Source organism: Xenopus laevis, chromosome 3S (assembly GCF_017654675.1).
Source record: "Xenopus laevis strain J_2021 chromosome 3S, Xenopus_laevis_v10.1, whole genome shotgun sequence".
NCBI classification, from domain to species: Eukaryota; Metazoa; Chordata; class Amphibia; order Anura; family Pipidae; genus Xenopus; species Xenopus laevis.
The window spans coordinates 56,032,984-56,055,995 of NC_054376.1; the positions used below are offsets into that span (position 1 = coordinate 56,032,984).

The 23,012-nt window shown below is 38.0% G+C and overlaps 1 protein-coding gene across 6 annotated transcripts in view; it reads left to right on the forward strand.

The window, feature by feature from the left end:
- LOC108712948 (tight junction protein ZO-1) overlaps positions 1 to 23,012 on the forward strand; it is a 182,083-nt gene that overhangs the window by 104,795 nt on the left and 54,276 nt on the right. For all 6 annotated transcript variants that reach the window (XM_041588323.1, XM_041588324.1, XM_041588325.1 and 3 more), the window contains one exon: positions 11,074 to 11,130. In XM_041588323.1, the coding sequence (XP_041444257.1) occupies positions 11,074 to 11,130 (57 nt within the window). The remainder of the gene's footprint in view (positions 1 to 11,073; positions 11,131 to 23,012) is intronic.

The window sequence follows — 23,012 nt, forward strand, 5'->3', positions numbered from 1 at the left end:
GCCTGGCGAGGCATTTTCAGGCGACTGTTGAAAAGCGCATCGCCTCGTGTGGTTAGCACAGGCGTTTTTACATAGGCGCCCATACAAAACTGTCGCCTGCGCCGGTCGCGGCGACTGGCGCGGCGCTTTGTCGCCGCGACCGCAAACGCAAGGCTATCTCCCCGTGTGGAATAGCCCTTAGTGGCTGACACATTCCATTAAACACCTTTGGAAATGTAATTATTTCCTATCCCAATAAATATATGTGCTGCACTTCACCCATGCTCTTGCAGTGTGGACTGTCACCTTATCTGTGCATTTTGGTCATTTACTTGTGTGCCCAGCATGCACTAATATTCAGTTCATTATCCACCAGATGATCCGCCGGAAATTTGCATCATCCAGAAAGCTCTAAGTCACTGGAAGGCCATCTTCCATAGACTCCATTTAAATCTGTATTCTCTGTATTACGGTAAATAAACAGTACATTGTTAACCTTATTGGAAGCAAAACAGACTTGTTGGGTCTAATTGATGTTTAAATGATTTTTTTGTGATGATTTCTTAAGGTATGATCTATATTATGGAAAGACCCCTTATCTGGAAAACTCCAGGTCCCCAGCATTCTGGATAACAGATCCCATACCTGTAATATTTTCTAATGGTTGCTTAGCCTGAATTGCACAAAATGGCTTTATTTATAATGGAGGTGTCACATAGCATTGTTGGATTTTATATTGCTTTTTGTTGTGTAAAGTCTGGGAAATTTATGCAAATCCACTTGAAAAAAGTCTCTGCACCCATGACCATAGCCAGAGTATACCCCTCTAAGTTCAAACACTAGTGGTAAAAGCCAGCATAAATAAGTAAACACAAAGCCGTAGTACCTGGGTACTGTAAGAAATAGAAACTGCAGTTTTATTTAAAATTCATTGTGGTAATGTACAGAAACAAAATTTGAAAAAAGTTGTCCCTGTCCAAAGATTTATGGGCCTAACTGTACATATCAAATTATAGGAGACACATATAGGGTTATGTAATAAAAGGCCAGGGACAGTAACCCATAGCAACCATACAGCAGAATTTGCAGGGCACCTGTTTAAAAGAAAACTTCTTATAGGTTGCTATGGGATACTGCTCCTGGGCTAACTTAGTGCCTTGTATTACATATGGGTGTTGGTTTTAGTTACTATTTCACATGGGTGATATGGGTGCGGATAATTTTTAAAGTTCAGTATTAAATTTAAAAAGCCTGTAGCTGTATGGCATTCCAAGAGCATGACAGTGCATATCCTAAAAACACATGCTTATGCGTGCTGATAATCTTGGTAGTACATTTTCATTTGTTAGGAACATATCTGAATATGGCTTGCCATACAATACATCTCCAAGGCTTAGTTCAACTTTATTTCCAATGATACATATAGGGGATTATTTACTAAAACTATACCTTTTCTCACTTTATTTATAGAAAAAAAAATTGACCAAACATCCAAACCCGAATCCCTTTAATTTACCAATAAAAATACTCAAAAAAATCGGTGCTACAAAAAGTCACAAAAAAATCGAGTATAAATTCAAATCATGCAACTTTTCGAGTTTTTGCTCCGGAAACTTGAATTTATTTCATTATCCACCAAAAAACAGAGCAAACATCCAGAAACTTTTGAGAATCCTGAAGGTAAAAATCATTTTCCAATTGTTAAAGGGACCATCTGTCATTGACTTATATACTATATGATTTCAACAGGTTTTAGCTGGAGTATTTTTGTAGTTTTTTTCCTCTAAAAATAAGAGTTTTTCCCCTTTAAACAATTTGACCAGAAAAATTCAGGTTTAATAAATAGGCCCATTTTAGTGTGGTTTACCATTTAAGTTGACTTTTAGTATGCTATAGAATGCCGTATTTCTAGCAACATTGCAATTGGTTTTCATTTTGTCTTTCGAATAGTTCTTGTATTATTTGCCTTTATTTTATCCCTTTTTCCAGCTTTCAGTTGGTGTTTACTAACACCAGCAGCAAAAAACTATTGCCCTGCAAGGATGTAATTTTATTGTTACTGTTTAGTATTTATGTTTCTATGCAGGCCCTTTCCTATTATTAATATAGCCATCATTCGTTTAAATCATTGCCTTGTTGCTAATTAAGACCCTAGCAAACGGATACCGGTAACTGCTAAAAAACAAACAAACAAAAAAACGTAATGCTTCTGAAGTAAAAGCTAAAAAGCTGAAACTATGATGAAGAGCAATTGCAAATTGTCTTTGATTATCAATGTCTGAATCATACTAATAGTAAATTTACTAGAACAATTTGAAACTGATGTTGCCAGATGCTGTAAGGATACATAAAGTAATATGCACTACACTGTAAGCTTTAACAAAAGGTTGCATGTTTCTTACTGGGACAATCGGCTATGAATGTCACATTGGTGACAAAAGCCATCTGTTTAACTCTGAGGTTAAAGTCAATAAAGTTGTCATTGCGTGTTATATTCGTGAAATATCAAACACAGCTCTCTTCTGAGTCATGCCCTAAGTTATTGTTGTACCTTGCCAACAAGTGGTAAACCAGCAAATTAATACCTTGAAGTTCCTATTTTACACTGACATGTTTTGTCATTCATATTCATCTTCATATTCACCACAAAAACATCTAAATATAATTTCGAAGCTGGTGCAGAGAATCAACTCAAAATAGGGTTACTTAGGCCAGCTCAACATGGGCAGCTAATTGTCTCGTGTTCTGATTTAAAGAGCTGCGGTTTCCCAATTAGAAGAAAAGGAAATGTTGGATAATTGTCTTGATGACACTCACTGGTTTTGCTTGAAGCAAGCACCTGTCAAAGGAGCCAACTGCTATTTCCAAAGGATGTTAAACTGCAGTTAGGAATTAGCTAGTATTACTGCCATAGGTACTGACATACACCATAGGTAGTGACATACAGACATGTGTTGCCGCGCAGATTAACGAGCAAAGGAAAACATCAAGAACATGAAAATGACAAAAATGTAGTTTTATCCAAACGATCTCCACCTGTGTAGCTCACTTTCCTACTCAGGCCACACCAGCCAGGCATGACAACATGAAAATGACATAAAGGAGCTGAGAAATTGATTTAAAGGGGACCCGTCACCCAAAAAAAAAATTATTCCAAATCCTATTTTATCACGTTAGTCAAGCAAAATGAACTTTAATTACACTGTATAAATTATTTGAATCTTGTTTCGTTTGGTCTGGGAACTCATAAAAATAGCAAGCAGGCAGGAGCCATTTTTTGGACACTTTATTAAGGCAAGCCTTGCGTCATCTCACAATCTTGTTTGTGCACTAGAATGAGGGACCTGATATACATCAAGCGTAGGAAGATGAAGCCGAGCACACTCCTGGAGATTAGATAAAGAGAACCCCTGGTGCCCAGTGTTAGGAGTCCGGCGACCTCCAATATAGCATGAAATGAGGGAAACACTGGCACACAGGGAACTTTATGCAGGGTTACCCCTTGCGTTTATTAAGTGCGGACGTGCAACGTTTCGGGGCGAGCCCCTTTATCAAGCTTGATAAAGGGGCTCGCCCCGAAACGTTGCACGTCCGCACTTAATAAACGCAAGGGGTAACCCTGCATAAAGTTCCCTGTGTGCCAGTGTTTCCCTCATTTCACCTGATATACATCCCCATGCACTGGCTACACAATGAAATAGTTGAGAACTGGGGCATAGAGGAGGGGCAGACAATATTAGATTGACAGCTGAGATGTTTAAATGCATTTACAACAGCTATGAATGCTTTAATAAAAGAAATAATTTGGATTTCATGTTTAATTTGAAAATAATTTTTATTATAAAGCTTTTTGTGTCTGGGTGACAGGTCCACTTTAAGATGACCATGCTTGTACCAGTAAAATTGCTCATTATCAGGTATTCATAACTCATAAAGACTGCTAATACCTAGTTGCTACTTGCATTACTTATATTGGTAAATGTGCCCCGCTGTCTTGAGAACGGTCAGATGGATTTTTTTGTACACCTTATTATTATTATTATGTATTTCTTTCAGTTCCAACATAGTCCAGAGCCCATAAAGGATTTGTCAAGTTTGGTGCAGCTACACACCTTTGGGCTCCAAATTATGTTGCTTATAGGCACTGATATTTGCTGGAAGAGCAGACAGTAGATGTTATGTGCTTCTGGATATGACTGGTGATGTCTTCTGCATCAGCTGCCCACTTTAAAAAGCTGAAATGAGTGTGCTCATTGGGTCCATGTCAAATCATTAACATACTCCGTTATTTTGCTTGTAGAGGCCTGTTTCTCTTCATTCTCTCTTCATGCAGGGGTTGGGTATCAGATGAATGATCCAATATATCTTTTAGGGGGCTCCTTTTACCTAGAAGATGTATTAGAACTCACTCTATTAAAATCCTGTCTCTACATGCAGAATTTGTGCAAAAGGCAGTTATTTATTACATTTTGTTTGTACTAGAATCAATTATTTGAATGAGCTATAATACATTCATATGAAAAAGTTTGGGAACCCCTTTTAATTCTTTGAGTTTTGTTTATCATTGGCCGAGCTTTCAAAGTAGCAACTTCCCTTTAATATATAACATGCCTTAAGGAAACAGTAGTATTTTAGCAGTGACATAAAATTTATTGGATTAATAGAAGCACAACTTGCAATTGGCCACCTTAAATACCTTTTCTCATGATTGGACACACCTGCCTATGAAGTTCAAGGCTTAACAAAATAATCCAACCAATTTGGTGTTGCCAGTAATCCGTATTGAGCAGTTACATGCATTCAAATATGCAAAATTACAAGGGTTTCAAATTTGATTTAATTTCATACAACTGAATACTGCTTCATTAAAAATCTTTTTTTACAAAACACCCTAGTACTCCGATGTTCCTGGGAAATGAAAGACATACTGTTTTATTTTTTGAAAGTGTAGTAAATTATAAACTATAAAATATATTGGATCATGCATCTCACACCCAACTGCTACATGAAGACAGAATGGAGAGAAACAGATGCTGAGAGTGGAATAGTGAATATAAACTTGGATTATTTCAGAAACAATGCAGAATTTATTAATTGTATTTTAGAAAGTTTCTTATTTCAGTATGAGTAAGCTTATATTACATTTTTATTTTTGCTATAGTTCCTCTTTAACTGATACATAAACTTCTGAATCCTATGGGGCCATCTAACGTTTATCTGAATCAATTAATAATCAGCCTTGTACCTTGATTTTAATATTGTTTTTATTAGTTGGTCACTAATCTCAAATTACTGACAATAGTCCAGAGCATGTTCTGTGACTAGGTAGAAAACGTTGTGGTGACCTCAGGTTCATCCAGATACCCAAACATAAAACCCTGTTGTAAAAGGCACTAGGTCTGCCCCGGTTCAGTAACCCATAGTACACAAGAAGATAGTTTTCTTTGTGAACAGGTGATGAGTAAATGCTTCCTGTTGACTTGGTACTTTACTTAGAGTGAGTTTTCCTTGCTTTTATGGTGTACTCTTGATTTTGTACTGAAGAGCATGTACAAAACACTGAGTGAAACTTTGGATTTGCAATGAAATGCAAATTAGTTTCTTGTTTTTCTGTGTACTGTTGACCGCTACAAGTCAGGAATATACAAGTCATAAAAAGCTAGACATGTTTGACATTGGTGTGTGTGTGTATATGTATGTATGTATGTGTATATATACACACACATAAGAATGTGTGCTTTGAGCCTTAAATCTTTTTATAGAAGTTGAATTACATGCTAATTTAGAGCTATTAAAGCTTAAAGGAGACATATAGGAGAAATGAAAAAACCCTAATTTTGTAGGCAATGAGTAATGGTGTGGCTTTTACATGGTGCTAAAAATTAACATTATATTTAAAATAGCCCCTTTATTGGAGCTCCCTAAAGATGTTCTCTGGTCCCTGTCTGTATTTCAAATGAGGCGTGGGCGTGTCCTAATGGTCCCTGCCAGAAGCACAGGAGGGGGACAGCCAATCACAGCCCTGTGATCACACAAGCACAGACAGGCTTCAGTTCCCTATCAGGTCCTGCTGGCTGCTGATTGGTTCCTATTCTACAGTGCAGTGAGCTGGGAGCCCGCCGGCTCCCCTGCACAGCCAGAGAGTTCAGGGATCAGGAAGTGGAACAGATGGGCAGGACTAGTAGGGATTTTGCAGAAATTTACAATAAAGTAACCAGAAACACAACTTTTTTAAAATACATTACTTCTATATCTAAGAGTTTAATGCACTGACACATTCTTGTTTTTTACATAATATGTCTCCTTTAAAAAAAATGATCGTTATCTCTGGTAAACTTTACATTTATTATAATTTTATAATTTTGGAAATGTTTTTATATTTTTATATATAAATTACCTCATAAGAAGTTCACAGTTTAGTTGTGGTCCAACTGCAGGCAGATATCGTTTGTCTGTAGAGGAAATGGGATGAGTGTTTGGCTCAGTACAGCGGCAATTAAATCAATTTACATTTGAATGTAACTCCTGAGTATGTAATTCAGCATCCAGTCCAATTTGTCTTTTCATGTCAAAGTTACAGGATACAGCAACATTGACCCTAATAGGCATATATTAATCCTTATTGCACTTGAACATAAAGCCTGTAGTTGGATGGGTCCTCATGCAAATGTTTCCTAGACAAAGCTTTCAATCGTGAATAGCTCTTGGTCATTACTTTGCTGATTATTTATCAAACATAAACAAAATACTTTAGTTGTACATCTGTTTTTTTTAACTTAGGACTGTGTACCAAAGCAGGGACAAAAATGCTTTATATTTAAGTAACTTTAAACTAAAAGGAGCTTTAAATATGTTTGACATAAATTTGTCTGAACAGCTCTATTTTAGCAGGGCACTATGTGCTAAACAGCACATCCTCTTTGCCTTTCATAAGGTCTTGGGAATGCTTCATTTATTTGGTTTTGTTAAACGTTATGTTTAAAAACTGCAGCTTTCATGTTTTTCACAACGCTGTACTGACGCTTAAAATGTTGCCCCCTTTGTTGGTACTTTGGCTTCCTGTATGGAAATTAACTGCTGACTCACCTGCTGAAAACTCGGGTACTCTGCCTTGTTTTGTATAATAGGTCAGCTTTCACATATTGGTTTGTACTTAGTCATTGCATTGGCTTCATTCTATCTCCTTTCTACTTTATTCTGTCATTTCATAAATCCAGGCCAATTTCTAATCCCATACTTTTGCCTCCCACTTACATCCAGTAGCAGCATTGCACATATCAGTTCAGGCTCCCTTATTTTTACATGAGTAAGACAAATGGTGCATCAATACACCCTCCTTTACAAATTACTAGCATTATTAATTACAAAAGTATGTATCTTATGCTTCACCAAGCTCCTCTCTCAGTCCTATTTGACATTAATCCTAATGCAGTTCTGTGTTCAGCAACCAGGGTGTTCTCCGCTTTTGCTGACCAACTGTCCTCTTGTACTGGCAGCAACTGATTGGACTGGATTTGAAATACTTCTTCAGTTCCCAAGCCCTCTTGTTCACTCCAACAATGTCGCCTTCTGTTTATTTTTCACATTCATATTCTAACAGTGGGTTCAAAGTGCAAGCTTGCAACAGCACCCTGCATTGTACAGTTGGGCCCTTCATAAACCTTAAATGAACAGTTCAGTGTAAAAATAAAACTGGGTGAATAGGTTGTGCAAATAAAAATAATATATTTTATACAGTTAAGTTACACCAAAAATGTAAGCTATAAAAGCTGGAGTGAGTAGATATTTAACATAATGGGCAGAACGCAATTTCCTTCCTTGCATCTCTCTCACCTGTTAGTTAGTCAGCAACTTGAAAGGGGCCTCATGGGACTTAACTGTTTTCGTTCGTTTGCTTTTGATCCTTAGGGGCATATTTATTATGCTGTATAAAAAAACAGTGTGATAATACACCACACATTACAAGGGTTCGCCATGTAGAAAAAAAGGCATAAAAATGGCATACATTTTATTTCTTTTGTCTTATTAAAGAGGATATTTACCTTGAGCTTAGTCCATGGGATGTGCTTGTGCGAACCAGGGCTGTGCTAGGGGCAGAATAGGTATGGCCAGGATACACCCAGACTTGTTTCAGATCCTGGTTGATGTTATACATTTTGTTTATTTCATATAGGACAATTAGATTTTTTTCCACCCTTAAAAACTAAACTGGAGAGTTTTAACCAGGTGTTGGCCTGAAAGAAACAAGCTGCCCAGTCAGAATTCGGCAGGTGGCAGTTATCTGTCGTTTATAACTAGAAAATAGAGGAAAGGAACTAATTTGTCCAGGAAGCTGTAAAGCAATAAAAACTTTCACTTAAGGTCCCCATACATGGATAGATCCGCTCGTTTGGCGATGTCGCCAAACGAGCGGATCTCCCTCCGATATGCCCACCTTGAGGTGGGCAATATCGGGCAGATCCGATCGTGGGCCCTAGGGCCCAACGATCAGATCCTAGCATTCTCAAACGGGCGGTCGGATCGCGGGACCGCATCAACGAACAGATGCGGCCGCGATCCGACAGGATTTTTAAACCCATCCGATCGAGAGATCTCGATCGGGGAAGCCCGTCGGGGGCCCCCATACACGGGCCAATAAGCTGCCGACACAGTCTGTCGGCAGCTTTTATCGGCCCGTGTATGGCCACCTTTAATCTATGTTTTTTTGATTGAATTTGTCATGTTTGCTTGATAAAGCCTACCATGTATTTCTTGTTAAAGGGATTGTTCACTTTTAAACACTTTTCAGTTGAGTTGGTTTCACCAGTTTGCCAAAATTGAAGTGTAAAGTTTCATTTTTCACTTTCTAAAGCAGCTCTGGAGTGGGGGGGGGGGTTTGCAAACTCTTTAACTGATACATTAAGTTAATATATTTTATCTTTGTCCCTGCTAAAAACCTACCAGTGCTTATACTCATTTCGATACGTATATAGAATTGTGCTTAAAAAAGTGTTTCCGGCTGATTTATTGAATATTTCTCCAAAAACCCTGATAAACCCTCCCTTCTCTTCCACCTCCTGCTCCCTGAATTCCCAGGCTGTGCAGGGGAGCTGGCAGCACTCGGCTCACTGCATTGTAAGACAGGAACCAATCAGCAGCTAGGCTGACCTGATAGGGAACTGAAGCCTGGCTGTGCTTGTGTGACTGCAGGGCTGTGATTGGCTGTTTCCCTCCTACTGTACTTCTGGCAGGGACCGTTAGAACACACCCACCCCTTATTTGGGACAGGGACCAGTGAGCATCTATAGGGAGCGCAAATAATGGTGCCATATGTAAAAGCAACACCATATATTGCTCATAATTGCCTGCAAAAGTAGGGTAGTTTCATTTATATCATACAGTATGTCTCTTTTAAAGGCAGAGAATTAGAATTGATACAATAGTTGCTAATATTCCACAGATACTGCTGAGAAATGTATCAACTAATTGTATCAACTAAATGTAGAAAATTGTAACAGTTCAGAATCTGCTCCTGGATCACTGAGCTGCCAACTGTTAAGAATAAAAGATGAAAAAGAATTGAAAAAAGTTTTATAGCGAACTATCTGAAAAATAAAGAAACTGAAAAAAGTGTTTGGAAGGTGAACAACCCCTTTAAATGTGCAGCGTGACCATGAATACACAGAAACCCCGAAATGTAGATTCTACGCCTGTGGCATTGTTTTGTGACAAGTAAAGAGGACGTAAACCTAAATGTAACATTTCCCATAATGAACATTATTTAAAATTTGTATTGGCATTACTAACCAATGTAAGCAATAGCCTTCATTTTACTTTACATACTGATTATTGCACCTGTGGGCCATGCAGCTTAAAGTAACAGTTCAGCGTAAAAATAATCACTGGGTAAATAGATAGGTTGTGCAAAATAAAAAATGTGTCTAATATAGTTAGTTAGCCAGAAAATGTAATATCTAAAGACTGGAGTGACTGGATGTCTAACATATCAGCCAGAACTACTCTCTAACTCTGAGTGAGTCAGCCACTTGAAGGGGGGCCACATGGGACATAACTGTTCAGTAAGTTTGCCATTCATCCTCAGCTCAGTTTCAAAAGCAAACAGTTATGACGCATGTCCCCCCCCTCAAGTCACTGATTGGGTACTGCCAGAGAAACAGTCAGTGGAAGCCAAGAGAGCTGCAAAGCAGAAAGCAGAGTTCTGGCTATTATATTAGGCATTCAGATGGCGCCCGTGAACTCTGATGGGGTAAATAAAGAGGTTGGGGCATTTACCAAAGGTACCACCTAGGCTGGGGGTAGAGCAAGGAGGGGGTCTATGTAGGGTAAGGGGGTAGGGGTTTTTATTAGAAAGGGTTTTGTTCTCATTAAAATATTGGTGAGTAGCATTATAAAAAAAATGTAATTCAAATATTTTTTTTGTAAGTAGCAGGGAAATAGAACTTTTTTTTTCTAATAAACTAGTTTTTATTTTAAAGTTGTAGTGCTGTGAAACATATGATCTTTGTATTAGTAGGGTATAAGGAAGACCCCTTAAACGTGCACCTCGTTACAGTAATTACTATCCAGTTGTGCTGTGTGTGTTCAGTGGAGGTCATTTTGAGAGGTTGAAATTAATAGACCTTTGTCCTTTTTCAACACAAATTAACTATGTAATACCTGCAAAGTCTTGCAGAGGTTTGCACAGGAAATCTATCCTCTGTGCACTACTTGTACAGGTATGAGATCCTTTATTTCCGAACCCCTTATCCAGAAAGTTCCGATTAAGGAAAGTCCATCTCCCATATTATCCAAATAATCCAAATTTTTAAAACTGATTTGCTTTTTCTCCGTAATAATAAAATATTACCTTGTACTTGATCCGAAGTAAGATATAATAAACCCCTATTAATAACAGAGCCAGCCCGTTGGGCTTATTTAATGCATTCATGATTTTCTAGTAGACTTAAGGTATGAAGATCCAAACACGGAAAGATCTGTTATCTGGAAAGCCCCAGGTCCCGAGCATTCTGGATAACAGGTCCCATACCTGTACTTTTAATTTTGCCAGTAATAACATTCTCCTTTCTAACCATGATTCTTTTTTGTTTCTTTTAGAATACTGTAATGGAAGAAACTGCAATATGGGAACAGCAAACCGTTACTCTCAACAGGGTAAGCTTGATGCTGACTACATCATTTTGTATAATGTAGAATACTTGCTGCTATTGGAAACAATAGACAAACGCCAGATGTCAGGAAGTAAGGGAAATTGTAATTTTCCTTTTTCCCCCACTGAAAACTGTGCTTGTGTACCATCTATACAGAAAATGTTTTGTATAAATCTTTGTTTTATATATAAAAAAATTTTTTATATATAAAATGTTTGACATATTCCTTTGGTATTTTGGGGTGCAAAAATGTAGAGGTTTTATACATTTTTCCAAACATAATTATAATGAAAACAATGTGTATGTACATTTAGAGTAGTTTTGGAAAACACTCATTTACATGAATTCCCTTAAATGATAGTCCCTTTAAAGGAGAAGGAAATGCGCCTGTATAATACGATCAGTATATATTCTGCCAGTGCTGTTCTTTTAAAGTGCCATGTAAACTTTTTCCAAAAGTTAATGTAAAACTATTTATGTACATTCAATGTCTGCTTAAAGTATCAAGTAACTGCCCCTCCCCTCCATTATCACAATTGCTTACCTCAGACCTCTGGATTTAGATATTGTTGCTTAGCAGTGATTTAGTGCACATTTGCATGGCGTTCATTTTTTTTTAAATGCACTTGTGGTGGAGTTTTATTTGGATAATGTAATCCAATGGTGGAAAGTTTGCACATATCTGATAATCTATAGATTTCAGACAACCGACATATTCATTTGTTGCTTTGGATTACTGAACCTATGCATATGTTGCATTTTTTTTAGGTTACCCCTATATGCATTCATTGCATATCAACTTCTTTAAAGAGCTAAACCCTAAAAATTAATATGGTTAAAAATGCTGTATTTTATAAAGTTTCAGCTTGTCAATAGCAGCAATGATCCAGGACTTCAAACTTGTCTCAGGGGGTCACCACCTTGGAAAGTGTCTGTGACACACATACTCGGTGAGCTCTGAGCAGCTGTTGAAAAGCTAAGATTAGGTGTCGTTGCACATTATCAAGCAGAAAATGAGGTTCATCTGTAATACAAGCTGATGCTACAGGACTGATTATTAAATTCTAATTGCACTGGTCAGTGGCATAACTAGATGTTACTGTGCCCCACAGCAAATTAATTTTAGTGTCCCCCAAACATCCAGAGGTTGTCCTGATTACAAATATATATTGAAATTGCTCATTAATTAAGGCTCCATGGGGCCCCCTATACCAGTAACTGAGCTTAGGGACCCACTCACAGCATGGAGTAGCTTCATTTTCCCATTTTAGATAAAGAAATTACAAAATCCAATAATCTTGTGGCACTGTCTGTGAGTATGCAGATAAAGAAATGACAAAAGCCATAGCTTTTTTGTTATTAAAGCATACTCAAAAACTAGGGATGCACTGAATCCACTATTTGGGATTCGGCCGAATCTTTGGTGAAACATTCGGCCGAATACGATCCGAATCCTAATTTGCAAATGCAAATAACTTTCAGGAAAGGAAAAAGTTTGGTTCGGCCGAATCCGAATACTGCTGAAAAAGGCAGAATCCCGAACCTAGCAAAAATTATGTGTAGCTCAAACCCTATTGATTGAACTCTTGTTGTGCAAGGGGTTATAACTGTCCTTTGAAAGCAGTGCTTTGTGTGTAGCACATTAAAGTGTTTTAAAGTAATGAAACTATAATTTACAGGTGTGTTGCACTGGTAGAACTGGTGTGTTTGATTAAGAAACTTTACTATCATTTATATAAATAAGCTGCTGTAAGTTCTGTAGTATACAATAGGATTCTTCAGAACTTACCGTATGTTATCTACTGGTATACTGTTTGAATTACTGCTACCATGGCTACACAGCAGCTTTTTTATACAAACTATACACCCTACATCTCTGAACTCATCTCTATATACCCACCCAATCGCTTACTACGCTCCTCTACTGACCTGCTACTCAACTCGTCTCTCATTACCTCCTCACATGCTCGCATTCAAGACTTTGCAAGGGCTGCACCCCTCCTCTGGAACGCTCTCCCACGGTCTGTCCGACTTTCTCCCAACCTTTCTGCTTTCAAGAAATCTCTGAAAACGCACTTCTTTCGAGAAGCCTACCCTCACTCTACCAAACGCAACACCACATACAGTACCACATTTCTCACCCACTTAATTCAATCTTGCCCACTCCCACACCTTGTGTATTACTCCCTTCCCTTTAGAGAGTATGCCTGTGCATAGGGCCTTCCTCACCTTTTTGTACCTGCATTAATTGTGATGTTTGTTACTCCATATGTTCTATGTATGTAATTCATGTGATTTAGTTGTATAATCACATTTACTTTACAGTGCTACGCAATATGTTGGCGCTATATAAATACATGTTAATAATAATAATAATAATAATACATTACATTCTCATCCTTTAAAACACCATTTCTTTGGTGTTACTTTTCCTTTCAAGGGCAAGGAAAGTCTAATAAAAAGTTAACTTCTATTGAGAGGCATATCTTCAGTCTTGCCATCAGTTCTATTAATGCTGCTCTGTTACAAGCCGTTTTTTTGTTTCAACTCCACATACATGCCGATCGGCCAGCGTTTGTCATGTTCTCCTCCCCTGAGCTGATGTGTTTCCATAGGACTCCTGCCTCTTTAGTTCCGCCTGTTGCCATCCATCTTCATATCGCAGCATGACAGATTGTATAGTCTGGTCAGGGCAAGCAGCAGGAAATTTTCACATGTGCAAAGAGTTCGGCAGCCATCTTGATTATGGCACTCCAAGAAAAATGGCGGCTGCGATGGAGCTTTGATATCTGAGTGCACAGAGGGCAAAAAGGGAACAATTCTCAAATTATAACTTGGTGATCCAGTACAGCTATGTGTATTTTATAAAATGCAAGCAACTGTAGTTACAGGTTTTCCTTGTTCTTTAAAGGAATTGTTCAGTATAAAAATAAAAACTAGGTAAATAGGCTGTGCAAAATAAAAAATGTTTCTAATATAGTTACTTAGGCAAAAATGTTATGTATAAAGGCTGGAGTGACTGGATGTCTAACATAATAGCCAGAACACTACTTCCTGCTTTGCAGTTTTTTTTGGCTTCCACTGAGTGGTTACCCTGGTTACCAAGCAGTAACCAATCAGTGACTTAAAGGGGGGGGGGGCGCATGGGTCATACTTGTTAATTTTGAATCTGAGTTGAATGCTGAGGATCACAAGCAAACACACTGAACAGATAAGTCCCATGTGGCCCCCCTTCAAGTCGCTGACTAGCTCAGAGTTAGAGAGCTGAAAAGCAGGAAGTTGTGTTCTTGCTTCTATATAAGCTATCCAGTCACTCCAGTCTTTATACATTACATTTTTGGCTTTCATTGCATGTCTTACATTGTGAATGTTTGGCTGCTCTTAGCCAGTCTCACACTATCTTTGGTTTTTCTTTAAAGGCAATCAGAGTACCGATTCGGTGCATTTTACAGCTATACAATTCAAATTAATGGTAGATACTCGGCTGTAGTGTTTCATGCTATTTCAGACTAACTTGTTAGGGATATTTGCTAAGCTGCATTTCATTACAATCCATGTACTGTATAGGATGCAGCTGTACATGTAGACAAGCTGAGATCCCGTGTGCCTGTAACTAGAACAATGAGGGTTTCTTCTTTGAAATAAAAAAAATAAAAATTAAATGTTTACTTAAAGGGGCGATGTCAGTTTGTTTAAGTGCTTAAACCCTTTGTATGCTTGTTTAACATGGGATTACTAAATTACATCTTGCATTGTATAATTTATAACCCAGAAAAGTAAATCTGTGATGTATTTGAGAAATCATAAAATAATATACACATAACCTCTTTGAGAGGGAAAGTTATTTGTTCAGAGATTATCTAATATTTTTTTTAAGACATAGGAGTAAAGGCACAATAAAGGTGTATTTACATGATCTAAGACTTAACAGAGGTACAGTGCATCTTCACTATAGAAAATATTTGTGGAACCATTGTACAAAAGCAATTATTTTAGGGTGGTAATGCAGAACACCATGCCTGTTCAGATGAGCAATGCCTCTCCCGATGAGTAAAGGCTTCTGTTGGTGTAGTGCATTTCGGAGATTTGCAAGCCTGAGATTCCATACTTATTAAAATAAAGGTTGTCCGGAGAAAGTCATTTTTTATTTTGATAGGATACAGGCAATGTAGGTACTACTTTCAAGAGTGGGATAACCATCGTTGTACCTGTACTGATAGGACAAGGCATGTTGCAGTTTCATGTAATGAACAACCAATGGTTAAGGAGTTTATATTCCTCTCTTAAAGTGGACCTGTCACCTACACATAAAAAGCTGCATAATGAAAGTCCTTTGCAAATTAAATATGAAACCCCCAAAAAAAATTTCAATAAAACATCCATACCTGTTATAAAGGTGTTTAAATATCTAAACTGTCAATCAAATATTACCTGCCCCGCCTCTATGCCCGTGGCATAGAGGAGGGGCAGTCAATTACTTTCACTTTCCATTCAGCACTTCCTACATGTCACTGCTCTCCCCACATTCCCCCTTCCCTCCTCAGGCTCTATAATTGGGTAGGGCACTGCACATGGATATTAGGTCCCCCATTCTGGTGCACACACAAGATTTTGGGGTGATACACAATTTCCCTTAATAACCGTGTCCACAAAATGGCTGCAGCCTGCTTGCTGTGATTGCATAATTCCAAGACAGAAGGAAACAAAATTTAAATAATAAATACAGTGTAAGTAAAGTTTATTTTGCTCAACTAACATGATAGAAAAGAATTTGAAATTATTTCTTAGGGTGACAGGTCCCCTTTAATTGCGTAAATGACAATGATAATTTTAGTTGAGCAGCCTATCATTTTCTGCACTTCTTTATGTTTTCCCCTCTCGAATCAACTATTTAATAAAAGTACTCTGTTCTTCTGAACAATGTCTGGAACGACCCATTTTACTCAAAGAGAAATGAACTATAACAAGCATGCACAACATTTGCTGCCTTTAGTGATGGGCGAATCTGACCTGTTGTGCTCCTCCAAAAATTCACAAACTGCCAAAATTAGGCGAAATGCTTTGTAGGCTATGGGCGTCAAAAATTATGTGTGTGGCTACATAGCTGGCTAGCCCACACACCCCCATGATTTACTACGGTATTTACATTTTTCATAACCTTTATTATGCTAGCTAATTTTGTAGTGGGGTGTTTGCATTTGCCTGTATCCAAAAATAATAGTATCATTTAGTTCATTCCTAGACTAAATATCAATTAGAAAGGAGACATATTATTTAAAATCAGGAAGCTGCAATGCATTATACTTTTCAATGGCAGATGAGATTCAATGTTGATAAATGTAATGTCATGCACCTGGGATGTAAAAATATGCAAGCCACTTATACCCTTAATTAGCCAAATCCATAATGGAAAAGGACCTTGGAGTCTTTGTAGATAATAAACTTGGCTGTAGCAAGCAATGCCAGTCAGCAGCATCAAGGGCAAATAAGGTCTTGAGCTGTATTAAAAGGGGCATTGATTCACGGGAGGAAGGGTCATTCTTCCACTGGACAAAGCACTGGTATGGTTCCAGCTAGAACAGTGATCCCCAACCAGTAGCTCGTGAGCAACATGTTGCTCTCCAACCCTTTGGATGTTGCTCCCAGTGGCCTCAAAGCAGGTGCTTATTTTTGAATTCCAGGCTTGGAGGCAAGTTTTGGTTGTATAAAAACCAGGTGCACTGCCAAACAGAGTCTCAATGTAGGTTGACAATCCATATAGAAGCTACCAAATGGCCAATCACGGCACTTATTTGGCACCCCAACAACATTTTTCTTGCTAGTGTTGCTCCCCAACTCCTTTTACTTCTGAATGTTGCTCACGGCTTCAAAAGTTTGGGGATCCCTGAGCTAGAATATGCCATACAGTTTTGGTCTCCTGCACTCAAACAGGACATTATTGTATTCGGGTATAGAGAAGGGCAACTAAGCTGGTAAAAGGTATGGAAAATCTTAGCTATCAGTAAAGGCTGGCCAAATTGTGGTTGTTCACACTGGAGAAGAGGTGCTTAAGTCACATTTTAGAGCTATCCCAAGGAAAGACATCCAGTGGAATTGCTAACACTAAGGGGCAAATTTACTTAAGGTCGAATATCGAGGGTTAATTAACCCTCGATATTCGACTGTCGAAGTTAAATCCATCGATCTAACCATTTTTCTTCTACCAAAAAATGCTTAGGAAGCCTATGGGGACCTTCCCCTTAGGCTAACATTGACGTCGGGAGATTTTAGGTGGCAAACTAGGGGGTCGAAGTTTTTTCTTAAAGAGACAGTACTTTGACTATCGGATGGTCGAATAGTCGAACGATTTTTAGCTCGAATCGTCTGATTCTAAGTCGAAGGTCGAAGTAGCCCATTCGACGGTCGAAGTAGCCAAAAAAAAATTAGAGTAAAAAAATTCGAAACTCGAATTTTTTTTATTCATTCCTTCACTCGAGCTAAGTAAATGGGCCCCTAAGAATCTCATTACTCTTGTTTTGTTATTTTTCGTTTCAAAGCTTTTCGATAGCTATGGTCTCCCACATCTGCTAGCCATCTGCTAGCCAATAAAATGTTTAAATTTACCCCTGTCAGAAATAGGATGTTCTTTCCTCCCTTATTCTCTCTTTCCCTCCTTTTTCTATGGACACTAGATACTTCTAAAGCTATTATTATCTGCTGTCAATTCTATAAATGTTGAAAACAGAAATAAAAATGATTGGAAAGAAAATTGTAAATATTACAAAAAACAACACATGAGCTCCAAATGTCTTAGAATACTGATGCCTACATCTTACTTAGATGCTTTAAGATAAACTACTCAAAAATACTTTAATTTGTGGTTACTCTTGTAGGCCTTAATTTTCTGTCTAGACTTGATATGTATGTCATTAAGGCTCAGTTGCTCTTTATGAAACTTAAGAAAAGAAAGAATTGTTGTTTAGTCATTCCCACAGAATGTACATTTGAAAAGTTGGGAAGATTCAATAATTCTTTGTCTAGGAAGATTCTCTTTGTGTATGATGACTAGATACCAGCTTCGTCTTAAAGGAACAGTAAAGTAATGAAAATATAATGTACTGTTAAAACTGATGTGTATGCATCAGAAAATCTACAATTGTTTATATAGGTATGGGACCTGTTATCCGATATTCTCGGGACCTGGGGGTTTCCAGATAACGGATCTTTCCGTACTAGAAAATCATTTAAACATTAAATAAACCCAATAGGCTAGTTTTGCTTCTAACAAGGATTACTTATATCTTGGTTTTGATCAAGTACAAGGTACTGTTTTAGTATTACAGACAAAAATGGAAATCTTTCCATAATCCTGAGCTTTCTGGATAACGGGTTTCCGGATAATGGATCCCGTACCTGTACAAACAAGCTGCCGTGCAGACATAGGGGTAGCGATTTAAAGCTGAAAAAGGATACTGAAAATCATAAGATACAGTTTCCCATATCTAGAATAACTTAACCCTGATGCACCTCTTATATATAATACAGGTGTGGGTAGTGCAGTTGAGCAAACCTTTTGAGTGATTTGATCATATTCTGATTTCCTTTATTTTCTATTCATTTCTAAGCTGGTTCTGGTTACTTTTACATATTGCTGAAAAACACTCTGGGGCAAAGGCCTAAACCGCTGTGCTTTGCACTCCTCAGGGAACTCTGTTTTCTTCAAACTCTCCAAAATCATACAGAAATGCTAACTTGCTGGCTACTGAGGAAACTGACCATAGTGTGTATTTTTGACTTTTAAATAAACAGCAAGTATTAATTTTCTGAGAAGTATTTTGCCTCTACATGCTACAGAAAAATTAGACATTGAAATATGTTGTATGCAAGACGTCATCCTGTTTTGTAACAGTGAGACAGCTGTTAACTCTGAGAAAAACAAAATTACTTTAAAGTAGACACATCTTACTTTAAAGGAGAATTCAACCCATAGTTTCCGGTCCCGAACAACTGCGCATGCGCCGAAAGTCACGAAAATTTCCGAAACATTTTCAGAAATTTTCGTGACTTTCAGTGTATGAGCAGTTGTTCGGGACAGGAAATCTACTCCAACTGCGCATGCGCCAAAAATGCAGTCAATGCACAAAGATTACCAGAGAAGAAGATGGCTGCCGTGAGGCAGAATCTGCACGGAGGGGTGAGTAAAAAAAATTAGGGCCATTTGCCCAAGGGGGCAAGTAGGCTGGGGGAGGGGGGTCTACCCAGGGTGGGGGGAGGGTTTTTTTTAAACTGCGGGTTGAATTCTCCTTTAAGGCTATGGGCCCGCAGGCTGAGAGAAGCAGATCTGCTCAGTGCCCCTGCTCCATTGATTTGAATCCGATCAGCCTGTGTTGCGCTCACAAACAGGCTAAGGTGAGCCAAAATACTGACCTCAGCTTCAGCTTGACTATGTGTGAGCGCACACAGGCTGATTGGATTCAAATCAATGGCCTGTGTGCCCATAGCCTGAATTACCTAAACTGTAAAGACCATTGAGACTTTTGTTCACATAGCCAGTTTAAATTCCATAGAAAGCGAAAATCAGACTTCAAAATTTGTTCAAGTCCTAAATTGTAACAGCCAGCCGTTGCCAAGTACTTCGATAACAAAGTCTTTGAAGTCAGACACATCTTAATTCAATTTATCTAACTGGTTTATTATACACTGATATAACTTTGCTTATTAACTCCAGATAGGAAACAAGGTCACATTAGTGGGCATGCACAACTAGAATACTTACAACATGTTCTCTTGCACACACACAAATATGTACTGTTGTTACTTTTTCAATATACCTGTATATGATCTTTGAAATGCCTTGTATATGTGTCATATTCTAGGGGAAAAATACTTTCAACTAATTAAATACATTCTACAGCTACCACTGATCTACCACCACACCTAGAGTATTTTGATTTATCACATTCGGTGGGGGGAATGATCTAAGACATTTTTGGGCTACCTGATGTACATACATTACAACAAGAGCACCGCCAATGCTGTAAAAAAACGTCTTCTGTGTCACAGCATGCACTTTAAAATACTTGATTGATTTGTAAATTATGGTCATTGTTTGTTTGCACTAGACTATGAAATATATAACCAGACGTAAAATTAGGCATGCAATATGGAGTTAACCTTGACCTTTTTGAGGGCATTTCAGTAGCATTTGGATTGCTCCAACATACCCCTGTATATTTCACAAGCACACACACAGAGTAAAATATTAGAAAAAAAATGCTCTCCATTCCTTCTTATCAACCCAAGTGCATGTTATGCTACATACATGAGTTTCCACTGCAGTATATCAATAAGAAACGTTTTTTGTGGGGTTTTTTTTTTTAGTACTTCATAGATTGAAAGGAAACTATGATAGTATATCTCTGACCTTTAGGAACCGTTTCTCAAACACCCCTAGACTCTCCGAGTCATCTAAACCATCTCTTATGTTATTCTATTGTGTAGTGATATTTCTATGCAGATTCTATGCTTTCCATAGAGTCTGTACAACTATCACTATGGAAAGCAGAGGGGCTTTAACTATCATCAGTATCATCTAATGATATTCCCAGTAGCTTTAAAACATCCTAGTTTAATGCAGCAATTGAACAATTAGACCAAACCTTTTATTAAGTCTGGCCATTTACACATCTCCTTTCTCAGCGCTAACCTGCTTATGTATTATGCATTATTTTTGTAGCATTAACATGCCATGTAATGCATTTACATACATTGTAGATTATTTGCAATGGTTCCAGTAACACTGAAGATATTTTCTTTAATCTCCTGATTTGGCAATTTATCTGAGGTCCCTGTGTATGGGATAATCCACAGCAAAATTTGAACGTTATTTGCTAGGGGTACTGAAGAAACTGAAGAAACAGGGAATTTAAAGGTACTGTCAATCCAAAAAATATTTTTTTGCCTAATAAAAGCAAAACTATCAGCGCAAAATGGTCAACACTACCTATGGGTTACTTTTAATATTGATTAATATTTTGAAAAGAACATTTTTTTTGTGTCAGTATCACTTTAAGCTTTACCCCATGGCAGAAAGAAATGTTGTACATTTTAATCAATGAAAAACGACTGTTCCATTTCTCAAATATACCAATACGTGATGATGATGATGAGGAGGAGGATAATATCCCTGTCTCAGTAATTTGGCTCTTTGAATGGAGTTTTTTTTTTTAACTTGATTATTTCAGAAATGGTACAGAATTTTTGACTAAATATATACTAGGTGAGCAAAAGCATTCACATACCGTCCTGTCTTATTCCCAAACCAAATTCATGTGTCTCCTAGCCACATGTAAAATGAATACAGTACATGAACAAAAAAATATTCACCTACTATGTAGATAGTAACCTATCATAAAGGCACGGACAGATATGGAACTTTAAACCCTGCATTTTGTTCTGGTGATGACCAGAAATTTTCTTGACGTAGTGAATGCTGAGAATTGGTGCAGCTAAAACACTTAAATAGAATGTAAGTATGTATGTAGGCATTTTTACATGATTATGCAGGTTGAGTATTTTACCTCCAGTGAATCTTAACACCCTCAATGGCAAGGTCACAAGGACACAGCCATAAGAGTTATGTAGTGTATCAATGTCCCCTAAAAGTGAGCAAGTGTTCACATTGGTCTTTTTTTTTTTTCTTGTATAATACAGGTGCAATTTCTCCATTTGTGTGCCTGAGTAAGAAAATCAGAGTTCTTGTGGCATTCCCTCCCACGTGCTCACTGAACCATCCTCACCAAACCACAGCACCTTCTTATTTGTTTCTGAAGTCCTTCCGTTCCCAGGGGATGATAATATGATTGCCTTAGAAACTTTACAAGAAACATTATTATGAGCTTAGTTAAAATTAGGGATGCACCGAATCCAGGATTTGGTTCGGGATTCGGCCTTTTTCAGCAGGATTCGGATTCGGCCGAATCCTTCTGGCCGAACCGAATCCGAATACTAATTTGCATATGCAAATAAGGGGTGGGTGGGAAATCACGTGGCTTTCGAGAAGGATTCGGGGGTTCGGCCAAATCCAAAATAGTGGATTCGGTGCATCCCTAGTTAAAATATAGTTTATGTTTTGCATCTGTAGGTGATAATTGTGCATTCCTTGTTTTGAATACCCCAACCATGTAAAATAGGAGCTAGGCTTAAAGGGAATGTCAATCCAAAAAATATTTTTTTGCTTAATAAAAGCAAACATAATTCTAAGCAGTTGTACAATATACATCTATTACACAAGTGTAATTGAGTGATTTGTATATACATTGCTATTGAAGGCTGTGTTTGTCTTTCCCTTTCTATTCCCTGGTGGCTCAGACTGTTGATACAATGTATGACAAGGCAAATGATTACCCGTATATACTTGAGTATAAGCCGACCCGAGTATAAGCCGAGGTACCTAATTTTACCTACAAAAACTGGGAAAACGTATTGACTCTAGTATAAGCCTAGACAGAACTACAGCCCTGTCTCCCAGCAGAGCACATTCCGCCAAAGCGACCCCCCCAGCGATCAACCGGGCTTCTTTGCAAAGTTGATGGTGACAGAGAATTCCCAAACGGATTACTGTGTGCATTGTCCCACTGTCCCACTACCATGTGTAGAGGGTGCTGTTTGATATTCTCATCACTGTTAATCTTTCGTATAACCAACAGAGGGCGCTGTGTGATATTGCCATCACTGTTAATCCTTCATATAACCAACAGAGGGTGCTGTGTGATATTGCAGTCACTGTTATTCTTTAATATAACCAACAGAGGGCGCTGTGTGATATTGCAGTCACTGTTAATCTTTCATATAACCAACAGAGGGCGCTGTGTTATATTGCAGTCACTGTTATTCTTTCATATAACC